The sequence below is a fragment of the Embiotoca jacksoni genome, unplaced genomic scaffold (genome assembly GCF_022577435.1).
Source record: "Embiotoca jacksoni isolate LCO1_2020_lvr unplaced genomic scaffold, fEmbJac1.0.p SCAF_11, whole genome shotgun sequence".
NCBI lineage: Eukaryota > Metazoa > Chordata > Actinopteri > Embiotocidae > Embiotoca > Embiotoca jacksoni.
Window position 1 is genome coordinate 18,317,768 of NW_027185241.1, and position 17,773 is coordinate 18,335,540.

The following is a 17,773-nucleotide window of genomic DNA, read 5'->3' on the forward strand; positions in this document are numbered from 1 at the left end:
ATTGATATATAAACGTCAAAGAACAGTAAAATATGAGCCAACTTATCATGTTTATGTGCAAGTTATTCAGTTGGATATCACAAAAATACAACAAATAAACACATTACATAAGAAGGACCCAGAGAATTAAATAAATTAATTCCCGCTGACTATTCATTTCTCTTATTTTGAAATCCTGACTCACATCCCTTGGTTTTTGCTCTGTTAAATAGAAAAATAAACATTACGTCAGAGTCATTTCTTCTTCTTTTTCTTTGCTGCCTTCTTGCCTTTCTTGTCTCCCCGTTCTTTTTTGAATGGGCCGAGGCCTCGGCGGACCATGCAGCCTCTCCACCAGGCCTGCACCTGCACACACGGGGGTCACAAGTTGGGATCAGTACCCCGAATAACCCAACAACACGTAAGGACTAAAAGAGCATGAAAGGCTCGTGGATCTGTGCTCTGATTGGATGTTGGTACCTTGGTCGCAGCTCTGGCCTGTATCTGCTCCTCCCTGTCCTCCAGCATCACCTGCACCATCTCCTTATACTGAAATCAACAACTAATTAACATCCGTCTGGTCGTCCAGCATCGTCAGCTGTTCAGCACTGGGAGCAGCTCACCTTCCTGCTCATCATCGTCAGCCTGTCGATGTTGAGCTTTCTCTTGTGGCAGATGTCGCTCAGCTGCTGCTTCTTCTCCTGCAGCATCTTCTGCTTCTTCTGCTGAAACTCCTCCTTATTCTGCTGCAGCACCTGATGAGCAACAATATGAGATCAGCTGCAGTAGTCCACGTGACAAATATTAATGGTAGAATTAATAAGACCACCTACTCCAAAACATACCCTGGATGTTAGACCACCACAATAATCAATATGATCGAGGAAACCCAAACGGGTTCTGTGTTTCTATGTCACTTACAATTACAGTCAGTATTCTCAGATAACAGCACATTTGAATTATTTGAAATGGTCACTAGTTGAATAAATGTGTTCTGATGTTCTAGTTACATTTAAGATGAATACAAAAACACAAATATCAGTCTATTCTTTTAATTAGAGCCTAACTGATTTTTGATTGACCAGATTTATTGGCTGATCACTGGTGTTTTGGTAGGGTTAGGGTTTTGTTGTGCTAATGGCAGGGACACAACAGCATCTGATGTTGGTAGTAATGTTGCAGCACCAACCTTGTGCTCGTCCAGATGGAATTTCATGACAAACTCGTGAGATCTCTTCTCGTCCTTCACCCGCGTCTCCAGCCGCTGAGGGAGAAGGAGATTTAGACATTCAACGGTGGAGTCTAACGTGTAGATGTAGGGAGGACCAACCCAGACAGGAGAGGACTAGACGGACTGTTGGACCCACCTGCAGCTCGTCCTTCAGCTGAGCCTCGGCCCGGCGGTTCATTGCCTCCGTCGCCTGGAGTTTCCACTCGGCCTCCGTCTTTTCAGCCTCCTTCTTCTTTTCCAGATTCTCTCTCATACAATGCAGCTGTGCCTGGAGCGTAATGCAGAGTTGGTCCTTTTCCTGAGGGGGAGAGAGTATGAGGGCCACCGGACCCCCGTAACGTTTGATTTTGTTCTCAAAGAAAAGGTCAGTTCACCCAAATTAGCAAATTCTCGCTCATCCCTCACAGCCGTTGGTGAAGACGTCTCTGGTTCCTACCGGATCTACCTTGTTTCTCACCTTCAGTTCCTCACGCCTACATTCGAGCTCCGCTTCGTGTAGCTTCAAAGCCGCTCCTCTCCGCTCCACCTCTCGCTCCACCTCCTGCTCCACCTCCTCCTGCTGCTCCCGCTCCCGCTCTCTGGGTGGAGACAAACTTCTTCGATTATCTCCCTTTCTCCATCCCTCCTTATTTTCTTCTCCCGCTCTCCTCTGCTCAGAAATCACACCGCGTGATGTCTAATCCAGGCGTCATCCGGTGTTATGACCGGGCTTCGGACAGCATTTTGCAAACAACTCGGTGACGAACCTTTTCATTTCTTCCTCCATGAAAAGCTGCAGGCAGGTGAAAGTCTGCTTCTCCTCCAGCTCCAAATCCAGCGCGGACATCAGCTGGGACAGACGTTGGCTGCAGACAGACACGCAGTCAGAGAGAAAGCTCCTGGGACACACGTTTCTTTTCTGTCGGTTCTGATGCTACTCACCACTCGCCTCTCAGCAGGGTCAGCCGGAGTTTCTCCTGTACACACACACACACACACACACACACACACACACATCATTGTAGTCAATACGTTTGTCTTGCTCTAGAAAGGGAGAATAAACTAAGACATAATAAAAACATCACATCCCACACATGCTCCTCTGGGCTCTGAACATGAACTGATGATAAACACAGTGGAGTCACCTTTTCAGCAGCATCTCCTTGCTGCCTTCTGGCCTTCACGTACATGCTATGCCCCAGTATGTCCAGCTGCAGTGAGCAGTCCTCCACTGCAGCTGCCATCCTGAGACTCGGACTCCTCGACTTAGACATCCTGATGAAAATAAAGGTTACACAACAAGCAACAACAACAACAAAAAAATCAAATCAACTGTACATTTGCAACGTGCTCAAATCAACATGAAGCCACACACTCCGCCATCTTAATGGCCAATATATAACTGGAATTGAATGTTATATATTATGTAGTATAATTGATGTTTTTACTTGTTGTAGGTCTATTAAATGTGACCAGGGCTGGACTAGGACAAAAAATGGCATTTTTAAACGGGCGGCCCACCACAATCACAGTCCACTTAAATATGTGTACCAACTGTACTATACCCCAAACCTACTGCAAGGCTGAGTAATAAATGCATCAGTCACTCTTTCCTGACTGGTGATCACAGGAGGATAAAAAAAAGATGAAAAAAAAAAGAAGGTTTTTCTACATTTGACGGGCCACGAAAAATGATCGATTCAGAGATGTGATTGGGCCAGCCCGCTGTCAGTAAAGAAAATAAACCAATGGGCTGCTGCCGATACTTTATGGGTCGGCCGTTGGCCCCATTTTGTTCTTCCATATATCAATCAGCCTATAGATTAAATTGTATCGGCCCAAAAGTGCGTCAACCCACCGGGAAAATGCCTGGTACACGCGATGGATGGCCAGTCCGGCCCTGAATGTGACCCATTACGCGAAATCGGATCTCTCTTACGGATTGACTCGCACTTAAAATCCACCACAACAGTCAGAGTTGACTTGTTAAGGTGGGATACTCACGTTCACCAAGCGATGCTGATCAGAGGCCGTTGTTCACCGGACGTGAACCTTCAAAGTAAGAGACATTTCATTAACACTTGTCATGGAAGAAAAAAAAACATCTGATTAAAAACAGTTACTTACTTTAGTTCACTGCGTAACTTTACTTCTCAATCTTGGTAAAAAAAAAAAAATCTTATTCTTCGAAGAAAATCCTCATGAAAAACAAAGCAAACGTTCAACTGGCAGTTCTTCATGTCACCATGGTAACAGGACGATGTTTTGTTATTGCTCGCAAATTTATTGAAAAAGCGAAACGGAACTGGTTTTTGTCTTTGTTGATTTTTAACCATTTCATTTGTTGTCACAGTGACTAACTGGTAACTTCCGACTTCCCAGTTAATTGCGTTCACGACAACAACAAAGAGGCAACATGGCCGCCCCCCGGATTTTTTTTCAAAAACTCAATTAAGGCAATATATTTCCTCTCCTCTTCAGATTCAACACGTCAGCTGTTCTCCGTGTGTTCTGTACTTTTAGCAGTGACAAATAACTCGTTTAAAAACGTTTAAGGGGGAATAAAATGCAAATATTTGAAGAAACAGGCCTGATACCCGGGCTGACCTCCTAAACAACTGAGAAGTCAAGAAATAAACAAAATAACCTACCATTCAGCTCACCATCATATCAACACACATTATATATGAACAAAAGTGACACAAGTAGGTTGTCAATGCGCCATATATTAAAGAAAAAAAAAATCAAATTAGGTCACGTCCCACCTGGATGGCAATTAACAAATGATTACACCATTTCCCCCAAAACCCAAACTCCCAAAGTCCTCCTCCACTGATTACATATAATATATTAAAGTGACAGCAAAATGAAGAAACAGCATGTAGCCCATCACAATCACCACATACAAGGTTAAACCAAGGTAAACCCTTTCAAGCTGCTTCTACTCATCCACGTTCTCACTTTCCTGCTCAGTTCATTCACACTTCCTGTGACACAATCAAAGAACCGGCTTTTGTTTCACAGGATTCAGTTCATCCATTTTATAAAAACGATGTTCTTCCTCCATCGGTGTCCAGGACAGAAGCATCAACAACTACACACCAAAATGAATCAATCATTTGATCTTTTTTTAACAAGAACATTTCACTGCTTCTAAAAACACATTTAATGTGGTATTTATATTCAGTAACGTTTGCTCTTATTTCTCAAATCCACATAGTCTGGGAGACAATTACACTCACGTGGAGTTGAGAGGGTCATTTTTTTATTTCTTTCACTCGTCTGTGTTGAGGCCACGTTTACTGTTCATATCGATGGCTTCAAATCCAACAGGGAGTTGTAACGTGTGTTGTGTTGTTGTAACGTGTTGTGTTGTTGTAACATGTTGTGTTGTTGTAACGTGTGTTGTGTTGTTCTGTTACCAGCAGCGTGTGGCGGTCAACACTTTCTACAGGGCTGCACGTCACCGAGGGACCTTAACTTATGACACGTTGATATTCTTGATGTTTTCCTGCTGATAATTTTGCGTTTCCATGGCGATATACTAAATGCGCTCAGGTGAATGAACGTGGGTCATTGAAACACCGGTATGTGCAGCAGGTGTCTCTGCTGCACATAGCAGCGCTCTCTGCTGGACAAAATGAGACACAACGCAGGCAGTACCTCATCCAGTGGAACTGTATTAAATAATATTTAGGGGGAGACATCCAGTGAGTGTAATACAGTTCACATTCAAACAAGACAAGGTTTATAAGGGCCGACGGAGTGCAAAACTGTGCAACGCTGCATTTAATACGAGTCCTACGGAGGTTTCACTGAGGAACATTGTACTTTCTGTTCTGTTTCAGGGTTTATTTAGTCATAAACCGATCAACCACAGCACGAGAACCACCGACATGGTGACGTGAATAACACTGATTAGATCGTTACTAAGGCATATAAGCAGTAGGGGGACAGTCAGCGGACGTTGATGTGTTTGAAGCGGGAAAAATGTACAAGCGTGAGGATTTGAGTGACTTTTGCTGCGTTCAAATGTGTTCGTATTTACGGCGCACGGGAGAAGAGTCCACGTGAACGGCGCCCTCTTGTGGTGTTCACGGCGTCAGAACTTTCTGTAAGCCTCCAGTTCAGGAGTTGTGACGTGTTTGTTGACGTTTACAGAAAGGTCAGAGGTCATGGAGGTTCATGTTTGGCTGGATGTTAAGCTAATATATTGTGATTTTAGTCATGTAGAGTTTGTTCATAACTTAGATAATATTCAACGTCTGAGGGAAAATGTTCCTCTTCCCAACGGCCTCATCTTTATCCCCGCTAGCTTGCTAAATTGTTAGCCTCTGTGGCGTCTAGACGCCGTCTACGTTGCCGTTGCCTAGCAACAGTGTTTTTATACTTTCCATACCATAACCACGAGATCACGAGGTCCATTTGAATGCAGCAATACACAATATTAGTCAGGTGGTTTCAATATTGTGTCTGATCAGTGTATAACTATCCCTCACACACACACACACACACACACACACACACACACACACACACACACACACACACACACACACACACCCTCACATACACACACACACACACACACACACACACACACACACACACACACACACATACACTCACACACACACACACACACACCCTCACATACACTCACATACACATACACACACTTACACCCTCACATACACTCACACACACACACACACACACACACACACACACACACACACACACACACACACACACACACACACATTGGAAGTCATTTGAAGGTATCAGCGGGGCGTGCTTCTTGTCTCATTTGATGGCCTGCCAGATGATGATGATGAGGATGATGAGGACCAGCGACCCCACCATGCCCAGCATGCACATCCTCTTACGGGACTTCCTCTGCAAACAACAAAATAACATGTCAGAACTACAAAGGAACCTTTTCATTGTTCAGTAATCCATCAACTGTCTCTTGTGACTGACTCTCAGGCTCCCACCTTACGGTTTAATAACCCAGGTGGATTTGAATGATCCCACCGTTGCAGCCATCGTGTGAATCGTTACGTCACCGTTGTGGTGGTGTGAGAGGATGTGACCACCTGGCCGTCATGTGAGTATCTGCGGTCATGTTTCATGGTGTAAACGGATGTTAATCTTCCTGGGCAGTGATCTCAGGACAGCACTGTAAGTAGCTGGCAGGTGGTGATGGAGACCTCCTCTGCTTAGTGATGGTTGCTACAGCTTGACGTGGATGGCTGCTGCAAACCAACACGTAGGCTACGTCACGAAAATATAAGTAAGTAAGTAGTTTATATAAGTAAACAAGCACAAGAACGGGAATCTGAACGTCAGAACACCAATGATCCCGCTCAGATTGATTAATTGTGCTGCTGTGGGCCAATGGAAGGGGCGGGGCTTCTCACAGCTGTGGGTCTGATGTGTGTCGGAAATTACACAAGATAAAGTAAAACAACAAAACCTAAAACCCAGAGGAGGCTTTGGTGTAACAAGCCTCATGTAGCAGCTTGTTTTAAATCACTAAAAAGCTGCTTTATTGCTGTGAGTTTGCAGTAAAACTCTCCTGCTTTCTGTCCAGTTCAGCTGCACTCAGCACAATCACACAGGACTTTTTAATAATAACAGCAGTCAGAGATCGACCGGAGGGAAAAAAAATCCCAAACTAACGAACCAGCTGTAACGTGATGGAAAGACGTCGGAGCGAACACGAGCTGCATTTACTTGTATTCCTTAAACTGAGTAGCCCGTCTTCAAATGTGTCCTCAGGACTCATCGGGCTTCATTCACCAACCGTTCGTAAGAAGAAATGTCTTCTTCCTTTACAAAGCATCATGGTTTTCAATAATCACAACAATAACACTGCAACGACTGGACAACGGCTTTGCCTTCCAAGTTTGACAGCAATCAATTGCTTGTTTCTAAATTTTAAATTAATCAAACTTTTATAGTGTGATTCTTTAAATATTACAATTAATCTCAAGAAGGAAACGCATCACTAAAGAAATCAGAGACATGTCTGTGTTTTTTTTTTACTATTTAGAGAGAGGAGACTTGGGAGGACTCGGCCGCTGCAGCTACCACCATCAGTGACTGTTGTTCAGGTCCAGAGGACAAAGCAGCCTTTATCCACGGTATGCCGTCCCCTAGCCTCTCAACATGATGTCATCAGTGTTGGTTGATGAACTCAGAAGAGCATCTGATTCAAACTAAAGTCATTATGGTCTGGATTCAAGCCTCCAAGAGGATGGATCGCCCCGTTTATGAACATTTGTGGGAAGCGAGGCTAAATCCCAGAGGAATGTTTGGAGAAGAGCTTTCCTGCTCCTAATGCCGACTGTTACTGCAGGTTTCTCTGGGATGAAGCCAATTATCTAGTTTATTGTAGCTTATTGTTAAACGTGTTTGTTGTTGCCTTTCAGGCCTGTTGGCTGCGGCCTTTTAAAACATGTGGTAGACTACTCCGGGTTTCATGGTTATGTTGTGTCAGTAACTTTTGAGCTAAAAAGTTTGAATCAATATCTCTCCTGCTGGCTGTGTGCGTGTGTGGAACCTGCAGACGTTACAGGAAGCCTACGAGCGGACGCTTCCTGTTGCGTACTTTAGAGTATAATCCTGGTGGAGCCACTGCAGATGCTCCTGGAGCTGAGCTGTCATGCAAGGTGCTTCCCATCAGGAACACCCTCACACACCAACGGTACGCCGTCAGGAGCAACTTGGGGTTCAGTGTCTTGCCCAAAGACACATGTGGACAGGAGGATCAAACCGTCGTGGGGGACCCGCTCTACCATCCGAACCACGAACGCCCAGATCTCTGGCCATAATGTGCACATCACTGTCCTCAAAAGACTGTCTGCTGTTGTTCAGGTGATGGCGGTCCGCGTCACATGACAGCCAGGTGGGTCGATGACTGAAGACGCAGCAACACCACGATAATGCAGAATATCACCAAGACTTATTGTATAAAAATCAAACTTTCATCTTTAGCTGCCTTCTCAAGCATCATTTCAGCCCTCCATGGAAGTCTCACGTTTTATTCTGTCTCACCTGGTAATAAGATGCCTTCTGCAGCTGGACCGCCCCTCTGTCAACATGAACCTCAGCACTCTCCACGTTGGCCTCAATGCTGTCTGTTAATCAAAGCACAGAAAGGTCAACACACATTTACTCTCGCACCTAAATAGCATTGATAAAGGATCAACTCTGTGCTAACTGGAGCATCTTCTTTACCGATCATCTCTCCCTGGTCGTGGATCATCACAGCCAGGTCCTTGAAGATCTGGTTCACATCCATGATGTTGGCCTGCAGAGGACAGAGGCAGGAGTGAGGTGGTGAACGCGACTATAAATGAAGGTGTTCCACTGCTGCTGTAGTCGGAGTAAATACCTCCAGCTGTTTGATGTTGGTCTCTCTCTCTCTGATGACCTCCAGGTCCTCCTCTGTGATGGTGGCAGGCTCTTCAGCCTGAGTCTGGCTCTGACCCCACTCATCCTCCCTGTGGAGTATATCACTCTCTATTAGAGGACAGTTTAAAGGTGGGATCAGACTTAAAACATTCAAAGACATACACTTATAAGGAGGGCATAAACCACTTGTTCTTTCATCTGAGGCCTCTAAATACCAGAAAAAATGGTAAATTATTCTTTCATTTTATGTCTCTGAGTCCTGAATCTTTTCGAGTATTAAAAGAGGATTTTTATCCACGGCTTGTCTTAGATATAAAACAGAGCGTCTTCGGGGATCTTTCCATGGAAACCAACCCTCAGAGTTGCTGTAAATCTTACATTGCAGTAAACTCAGCCAGCCTGACTGCATTTTGTCTCATTTTGTTGGAATTTATTAATAATATTGACCAATTACGAAAGAAGAGATATTTTTTGGAGAATCTGAAGATTAAAGGCCCAACTGAAGGTTGTTATTTTGACATGACAAAATCATGCACAATCATACAGCTTAATTTAACTTTAACATGCAGAACTTAGTATTTCTTATTAAAGACTTTCCACCAGTCTTAAGTAAATGACTGTGACTTTATTGAGACCATCAGGTTCTCAAAGAAGAACTTGCCTTCTGACTGACATTTATTATTATACTGTCAAATTAGATTTCCAGATGTGTGTTTCTTTAGTTTATAAAGCGTCCACATTGGTCCTTCTCCTCTAAACCTTGAATTCAATCCAAAGAGCACAAACTAACATAGAAAACCGGAAGCCAGGTCGGATTTCTTCAGTTTACAATTAGTACAGTTTAGTTTCTAGGTCTCACATTAGAGGGCTTAACGGGTGTTTGCATGTATTTTAATTAAGTGTAGGATCAACAGTAAATCTTTAGACCCATTTACAGTTTAATCCAGCTATGGCAGTTTCCAGAGAATAAAACCTGACCAATATTAGATTTCTGCAGATGATCAATATGTAAGAATTCAAATCATCAATTTACTGACCAATATTAATTTCTACATAAAGCACTTTTCATAAAGATATTTTTAGTTTGCTTTTGTTGTGATGAAGACCTAAAGTAAAGTGTGATATTGATGTTTTGTGGTTGTAAAAACTGTCAAAGTTGATGGACACGATGTAATGGAGACACTCTTTCTAAATAACCACCAACATACTGTGGTGGGAATCTGGAAATGATGAGTCTGCGCCAAGATTTGTCGTTAAGGTCCTTTGGTCAAAGCTCAGTTCAGACAATACAGAGTACGGAGAGTCTGTGAGAGTCTGACCCAGAGTGCAGAGTGTGTCTTGTAATTTATGGAGTTGGGGAGGAGACAGCAGCTTGCTCAAAGCAGCTTTGAGTGATAACAGACTCAGGAGGGTACTGTCAGCTCCCCCACATTCAAGAGAGACAAAGAAGTGCCTGTTACATATAGTTAGGCTTATACGAGAACACAGTTACTGTAGATATAGCATGGTTAGGTTTATATAGGGACACACGTAGATACAGTGTTTCCGTTACAATACAGAATCTGTGACATTTCTTGACTGACTTATTTTATTATTTTAATCAGAAGACATAAAGCCTGTTTACTGTATCTACAGCTGCAAACTTGAATTAGCAGTTGTATACCTCCTCTAACAACTCAAATTGTACAGTAGTTGACATGCATGACTGTCCAGACCAATATGGACATATGACTAACAGTGACCTTGACCTTCGACCCCAAATTCGGATCAATTTATCCTCGAGTCCAAGTGAATGCTTGTGCCACGTTGGAAGAGATTTACTTCAGGCGTTCCTAAGATATCACGTTTATAAGCATGGGTGATGTGAGGTGAAAATGACCTTGACCTTTGACCTTTGGGTGTTTTTGGAGTTCTTGATATATTGCGTTCACAAGAATGGGTCGGACAGGTGAGGGGAATATGAGGTCACAGTGACTTTGAACTTTGACCTTTGACCACCAAACTCTAATCAGTTCATCCTTGGTATCGGGTGAATGCTTCTGCCAATCTAGAAGAAATTCCCTCTGGAGGTTCTTGAGATATCGCGTTCACAAGAACGGGACACACGTGAAACGATTTCAAAACACAAAGGGAAAAACTCACTTTTCAAATGTGACCAGCTGTTCGCTCATATTGCCTCCGTCTCCCTGTAGATAGGAACAAAACAAAGTTAGATCAACATCAAGTAATACCAAATAAAGTGATGATATTGGTTGTAAAGGCTCTGTGGTCCTCACCATGACTCTGGATCCAGCTCGAGCTCGGGCCACCGACTCCTTCTCCTTCTCCGCAGCCCTCCGCTGCACCACCTGGAAGTTGTTGAGAGCTGCAGAGAAGTCGTTCATCAAACGCTCCTTCTGCAGCTTCTGCTGCCTCTGGAGGGAAAAAAGGAAAGAACAAAGATCATTTCAGTGGTTTTAAATGTTGTCAGGATATTTTAAACTTCTAGTTTCCTGAGCAGAAGGAATACATTACTATTAATAAGAATATATCTGAATATAAAGTTGGATTTATAGACACACAGACCAGCTCTGATGGAGACAGAGGCGGAGGCAGAGAGCTCAGCTCCTTCAGGTGTCTGTTGGTTTCTTTAGCCAGCTGGTTGGTGTAGTGCTGCAGCTGTTGGCTGAAGGGGGACACGGAGACGGATGAGACTTTAAAGGGTTAATAACACGTGAGACTCGATGGGACGCTGATGAGGGTCGATACTCACAGCTTCTCCTGCAGCTCTGAGGCGTCCTGTCTCATCCCCGTCTGGGAGAGGAGGCTTTTGATCTGACCAGCTGCAACGAAAAGGAAACCACACAAGAAACATGAATGTGTGTGTGTGTGTGTGTGCGTGTGCGTGTGTGTGTGTGTGTGTGTGTGTGCTCTCACAGTTCTGGCTGATCTTCTGGATGTTGGAGCTGCATGTCTGGACCACGATGTTGAAGTCCCGCGGTTGGGACCAGCTGCTGTCGGCTCTCATGTAGGACATCCTGTCTGTTGTCCACGCAGCCCGTCACACTGATGAACACACTCTGAACTGAACACAAGTACAGTGAAGACAACACACAATCCAATTTTTATATTGAAAGGAAATTTAAGAAAGTTACTTGAAATGAAAAAAGATGTTTTTGAGGTTAAACGGATCCTGTGCCTTTGGAAAACTAGAAATACTTCAATGTGATCATATCGAACAACAAATTAAACTCCTGCATTCAATATTATTAGAACAAATGTGGTATTACTAGGTCACTATTACTAATTATATAGGTAAACGATATTCTGATGTTGTAGCTTGTCGAGGTTGAATCAGTCTGATCTGTTTGGATGAGGTGTTGAACTGAAGACATCAATATTAGAAATAACAAATGGAATATTTAGTACATTTAAAAAAAAAAAAAAAAAAAGGTATACAGTGAAAATATAAGTTTGCCCAAAGTAGCCACCTTCAGATGTGATGACAACTTTGCACTGGTAATATCTTAAACATCTTAATAAGGCCATCACTTGGTATAGTTTTCAACTACTACGGTCATCCATATCATGGCAAGAACCACTCAACCAACCAAAAACAAACACCAGCCCATCTTTACTTTTAGACACAATGTTCAGTGAGTCCAGAAAATTTCAGGAACTTTTAACGTTAATTCCAGTTCAGTCGCAAAAACCATCAAACTCACGAGGACCGCCTCAGAAAAGAGGACCAAGAGTTCCCTGTACTGAAGAGGAGTTCATCACCAGCCTCACAACTCAACATCAGAGCGTCTCCATGTAGCAGACACATCTCAACATCAGCTGTTGGAGGAGACTGTGTGACTCAGGCCTTCAGGGTGGAACTGCTGCAGTTTTCTGGAGGTCCATCTGAAAATAATCCCTCATTAATGAGAAAATAAACTTCAAAAATATGTGTTTTTGGGGGCGTGTCTGTTTGATTGACAGGCCTGTGATGCAGTCAGGATACAGCTATCGGTGGGCGGGACGTAGTATCGTCAAGTCTCCAATCAGATCAGTAAGATCCACCGCTCGCTCCTCCCTGGCTCGTCCAAATATGGTCACTTCCTGCTCCAAACCGCTCCGAACTAGCAAGATGGTGACGGACAGAATCTGAACTGGAGGCTTCATAACAGCCGTTCACAAACTAACGGGTGACGTCACTGATGGTTGCTGCTTGAATGTGAACCCTGCAGAGTTGCTGCTATTGCTAATTTTTCTCTGGTAACGTGCTGTGCTGCATTTCACTACATCATCCTCGGACATCCAGCTCACATCAATGGCGGTTAGTTTGAAATGCGGGCGAGCTGTTTGTCAACAAATTTTGTCTTTCCATTCCCTCAAGGCGTTCCTTATACATAACCATCACACATATGGGATGGACGGACGAACGGAACAGTGTGTCCAAGCATTTGAGGAGAACCGTGTCATGTGACCAGTACATTATATTTATGTCCAGTGATTATTTGATTATTCAGAGAGTAGAAAATTATTCAGCAACTATTTAAATTGTCCATTAATGTTTGCAGTAATTCTTCAGTCACACATACCTAATGTGTATTGCTTCCTGCTGGAGATGTTCTGCTTCCGTATGTGAAAGTAAAATATCTTCAGGACTGTTGGTCAAAAAAAGCTCTTTAGAGATTGAAAGATTAACTGCAGCTTTTAATTACAAACAGTGTGCGCAAAGCTCCATATTTAGGTCTGAAATTAGGTTTAAGTGATTACACTGAGTTTACAGATGCTCAAATAGGTTGTTTTTTTCCTTACAAAAAATTAACCACATGTCAAACTCCCAGTGAAAATTACAAGCAAAAGTCATTTTTTGAGGTAAAAATTATACTTTTTTTTTTATCAGATATATTTTTTGGATGCAGTCCTGAGATCAAATGTGTAGAAATCCAAACAAACATTATTGAAATCCCTATTTTCTGAGCTAAATATAGAAATATCTAACGTGTCAATCTAGCAGTCAAGCTCACTCACAGGAGGTGAAAACATGGCCGGTGATACAGGGACACTTTAGTTTCAATTAAATATTACAAACCTGAAAGCCTACATACACTGAATTACATTGTAAATGAACAATAATCAGTTGCATAATAACAGTGAGTAAAAACACATGTTTTTCATCCCTACAATATTGTTGCAATATCGAAATCAAGGTATTTGGTCAAAAATATGCTGCAGGCCTAGTGATGTTTGATTCTGTCAAACGGTCACTACCTTGTCAGTACCTAAATCGATTTTGCAACCTGTACATATTTCATAAAACCACTTAAATTCGTTATTTAAGTAGCTGACAAATTAAAGTTTGTAACATAGCAAATTGGCTGTTCCAGTGTAAATGGTTTATGATTTATTGGTAAAATACTTTAAAAAAAATAATAAAAAAAAAGTGTCACGGCTGTCCCTGCTCTCCCTATACTCTATCACGCTGTTCCTTTTCATTTTACAGAATCTGGTGAGAACATTACATCCACAAAACATTATTTTGGTTTGATATACATGATTTCTAGAGATAATACAGCCTTTACATGGTACGTAGGCCTTTTAACAACAAAACGACTGCCACTCACTGCCCTTCTTCATGCTTTGTCTGCACCACAATGTCCAACACACAGCAGGCTACATAGAGACGCCAATGTGTGAATCCTCTCATCTTTTACGTGAACAGGAGACACAGAGCAGTAGATGGCAGCCAGAGCCAAGCCCAGGTCATCACGTGGATCAAATCTACTCACAGACAATTCAGGGATGAAAATAAAGCAGTCTATAAAGCCGATAGACAACAAGCGCGAGATTAAAGCCGTCTTTAATTGAATATTTAATATCACAGAAAACCTCTGTAACGTAGATTATTTTATAAAAGTGACATCAGACCAGGCTCACGTCTACTACAGTCATTATTCAACGTTAATAACGAGTCAGTCAACGCGTCTTACGCATCTATCCAGACATAAATTCTCGTATTTTCTACCGCAGATTAAACACACCTCAGATATCATCGCTATAAAGCTCTTACTCTGCACAGAAGCTGCCGTCGACTGTTTGTAGCTCCAAATGAATCACAGAAATATATTTCCCATCATAAATAACAATCCCAGCCCGTCTGCGACGTCACGCGCTTCTAGCGGTTAATCCGACGAGAGTTTGATGTTGCGTTCACTGTCAGTTCGAAATTTGGGAAATAGTCGTGCCACCGCAGCAAATATATTTCTTTTAGACTAATGCAACATGTGAACACGGTCCTGTGGCGCTATAAAACATCTAAAATCGTGACCTATTCATGTGGTGACATCATACGTGGTCCTGGAGGCAGAAGTCTAATGTCTGATTCATTATTTGAGTCCGTGAAGCCTTTTTTAATGCTGGGATTATTCCGTGCCTGTCCCATGACTTTCTCTGTAATAAATGCAGCACTGTGCCGGCCTACACGTGACAGCAGACAAAAATCATTATAGAGGCCCATGTACCGAGAGAAAAACACTACAAACAAACAAACAAACAAACAAACAAAAACGACACACAACAACTAGAGATGGTCGCTTCTCTCGGTGGAAGGTCTTAGCCTGTAGTTGTCTTTTTGCTGACAGAAAAAAGGTTGTTTGATCACTTATTTCACATAAATTCTCAGAAAGACAGCCACTACGTGTAAATAGATCCCATTCCAGTGTCACCGAGAACCAGGTTTAATGTGGTGTTGGGGGCCCTTTGAGTGTGGCCCGTTGCAAATTTATCATCAAATTAGTAATTTTTACAAAATTTAAACGGCATGGTTGGCAAAAAGGTTCACAAATAAACGTTTTAATAATTATAAAAACTGTTTCGGCAGTGTATATTTGTGTACTTTACCCCAGTAGTAGCCTATTGTTAACCACAGTCAACACCTACAGCTCAGTGTCCTTTTGGTTACATTTAATTTCGGCTGCTAAAAGGCCTCGTGGTCATATTTGTGTGTTGTTTAAAAAAAAAAAAAAAATCCCTTTTAAACAAACAACCAGATCATTTTAATTAACACACATTCACAGCTTTTTTTTTTTTTTTTTTTTTTTTTTTTTTTAGGTGTTGCTTTCAGCCTAGAAGGTATCAAATAAGTAGGTCAAACATCAGATAAATGAAATCACATATTAATGATGAAGGTAAATCAGCAACTATTTCACTTCCCCATTTGAACATGGTGACCGCAAACACATCAGTTGATGAGTTCTTACTGGGAAGTTCATCATGTTCATCTCTCTACATGATGCGCACGAAAGCAACTTGCTCTGCTAATAGCACCACCTGGTGGAGAAACCTGTGACTGACTGAAAGTGTGTTTTTGTTTTGCTTATTCTCATGTCAACATATTTATTAACACTTCTGAGCAAAACTATACTGTTTTTTTTTTTGGGTGGGGGGTAATAAAGAAAATGTATTAATTGTAAATCTAAACTACATATAATACAAATATTTCTATCATTCTGGACACTTTAAAAAAAAATATTTGGTGCACAATATTCATCAGCTGTTATTGTTCTACAGTTTCTTTTTGGTCCATGGGGGTCTGTGATCCCCCCTTCCCACTCCACCCTCATTGCTTAAGGGCCTCCCCTTCGTCGTAAATCATAGACATGTATGAAATTCGTTGTAATTCTTGATAAATTAAAGAACTAGATGTTCCTTAATCCCCTCGGGGATTAATAAAGTAACTACCTACCTACCTTAATGCGTTGAGAAAATGATCCTACTTATAAGTACAAGTACTCTGAACTATTTTAAGACCCACTTGGATTGGCTGGAAAAAAAAAAGTAGCCTATTTGGTTTTTCTGAGCTTGTTGGTATTATAAGATATTGGTTCATACAGAGCAGAGTGTTACTGTTGATTAAACTAACCAACGTCCATAAAATAAGCACAACCTTAACTGCTCTGTAGTGAAACAGACATCTTAATCCTAAAATATCATAGTCAAACATTGACAGGGAGCGTTTTGTGTTAACTTCTGATACTTTGAGAACATCTTGCTTATAATAGGCTACTGAACTTACTTAAATCAGGTTTTGATACAGGACTTGTAGTCAGATGTAAATACCTAACATTAGAAAATCTGCTTTATTTACTTTCTGAATACAGAAGAGGGCAGACAACCTCATCATCACCCATTTAGACCATTACATGGACAAAACAGAGTCAATATTGTTTGTACACGACATTTCTATTGTTGTTCTGTTGTTTTTAGCAGATAACGTTTAAAACAGCCAGCAAAGTAACGACAACTAAATAACGAGCTGTGAACACTTTACGTTGTCCGTCAATGTAGTGATTAGTATTGTTTACCGGCACAACAACTGAATATTATGACCTAAATTAACCATAACGTGACTTATTTTTGCGTTGAGTTAAGTGACGTCAAACCGATTTATCGAAGCTCTGAAAATCTGAGTTTTTACAATGACAATTAGTCTTCTCCATACAAATAAATCACTTCATGTGAGCTTGATGTTAATGCACACTCATCTCTTGAGTGTCTTGAGATTATAGCAGAACTCAAGATTCCAAGCAACTGGAGAGAAATCTTTATTTTGAACTCCACGTTGATGAGAAACGTTATAAATATAACTAATTGAAAGCGGTCGGGAATTGGAAATTTATAATGATTTTTTTTTTTTTTTTTAATCCGGAAAACTCCAGCTCCCCCGTTTACTTGTATGTGATGTCAGCCCGGTCTTGCCCGGACCAAAATGGCGGACGCGTTGACGTATCGCAGTAACCAATGCGGCGTCTGTGTATGTGTCACATGTCTGTGGCGAAAAAGGACCGGATGTTCTTCTTGGCAAGCCCCGCCTCTCTCTGACGCAGCGGAAAGTTGACTCTTTCTTAGAATGAAGTAAATTAAATTCCTTCGTATTTATTTGATCTACCGTGACATACACCATGCGATACTTGAGGTTGTAAATTCTGGCGACTGTCCCTCCGATATAAAAAGTCGTTTTTGTTATTATTTTTACGCGGGAGGTCAAAGGTTGCTAACAAAATGGCCGAACACAGTGCAGCCACCGCCGCAATGTAACCGAACAGAGGGGATATATTCGGATGTTTCGATGCACAGCGGGTGGAGCAAACATCACACGCACCTGATATCTACCACTGCAACTCATGACCGACG

At 42.0% G+C, this 17,773-nt stretch overlaps 2 protein-coding genes across 4 annotated transcripts; both read right to left on the reverse strand.

The window, feature by feature from the left end:
- Window positions 1-31: 31 nt before the first annotated feature.
- On the reverse strand, window positions 32-4,757 carry LOC138194589 (dynein regulatory complex protein 9-like). The gene is made up of 11 exons (XM_069143469.1): window positions 3,317-4,757; window positions 3,194-3,241; window positions 2,335-2,464; window positions 2,132-2,166; window positions 1,957-2,055; window positions 1,668-1,788; window positions 1,347-1,508; window positions 1,169-1,243; window positions 603-734; window positions 460-528; window positions 32-345 (listed from the first exon to the last, which is right to left on the reverse strand). Exons 3-11 carry the CDS (start codon window positions 2,461-2,463, stop codon window positions 235-237), a joined length of 933 nt encoding a protein of 310 aa, XP_068999570.1. The 5' UTR covers window position 2,464; window positions 3,194-3,241; window positions 3,317-4,757; the 3' UTR covers window positions 32-234.
- A 913-nt stretch (window positions 4,758-5,670) lies between these two features.
- On the reverse strand, window positions 5,671-17,758 carry LOC138194590 (syntaxin-12-like). 3 transcript variants are annotated; one of them, XM_069143472.1, is made up of 10 exons: window positions 17,742-17,758; window positions 11,528-11,675; window positions 11,364-11,433; window positions 11,177-11,276; window positions 10,888-11,025; window positions 10,754-10,797; window positions 8,592-8,700; window positions 8,435-8,507; window positions 8,252-8,334; window positions 5,671-6,088 (listed from the first exon to the last, which is right to left on the reverse strand). In XM_069143472.1, the coding sequence occupies exons 2-10, from the start codon at window positions 11,625-11,627 to the stop codon at window positions 5,996-5,998; spliced, it is 810 nt and encodes a 269-aa protein (XP_068999573.1). In that variant the 5' UTR covers window positions 11,628-11,675; window positions 17,742-17,758; the 3' UTR covers window positions 5,671-5,995. The 3 variants fall into 3 exon arrangements, with proteins under 3 accessions (XP_068999573.1, XP_068999571.1, XP_068999572.1); XM_069143470.1 differs by lacking the exon at window positions 17,742-17,758 and adding an exon at window positions 14,652-14,777; XM_069143471.1 differs by lacking the exon at window positions 17,742-17,758 and adding an exon at window positions 14,623-14,777.
- Between the last annotated feature and the right edge of the window lie 15 nt (window positions 17,759-17,773).

What these genes read in the sequence shown, in the direction of transcription:
- LOC138194589 (XM_069143469.1), bottom strand. Translation starts at nt 2,463, where the DNA reads ATGTCTAAGTCGAGGAGTCCGAGTCTCAGGATGGCAGCTGCAGTGGAG. An exon ending in ATGGAGGAAGAAATGAAAAG is followed by an intron (nt 1,789 to 1,956) that starts GTTCGTCACCGA and finishes GTCTCCACCCAG; the next exon opens with AGAGCGGGAGCGGGAGCAGC. An exon ending in AGGCCAGAGCTGCGACCAAG is followed by an intron (nt 346 to 459) that starts GTACCAACATCC and finishes CCGTGTGTGCAG; the next exon opens with GTGCAGGCCTGGTGGAGAGG.
- LOC138194590 (XM_069143472.1), bottom strand. Translation starts at nt 11,627, where the DNA reads ATGTCCTACATGAGAGCCGACAGCAGCTGGTCCCAACCGCGGGACTTC. An exon ending in TCAGAGCTGCAGGAGAAGCT is followed by an intron (nt 11,277 to 11,363) that starts GTGAGTATCGAC and finishes GTCCCCCTTCAG; the next exon opens with CCAACAGCTGCAGCACTACA. An exon ending in CCAACATCAAACAGCTGGAG is followed by an intron (nt 8,508 to 8,591) that starts GTATTTACTCCG and finishes TGTCCTCTGCAG; the next exon opens with GCCAACATCATGGATGTGAA.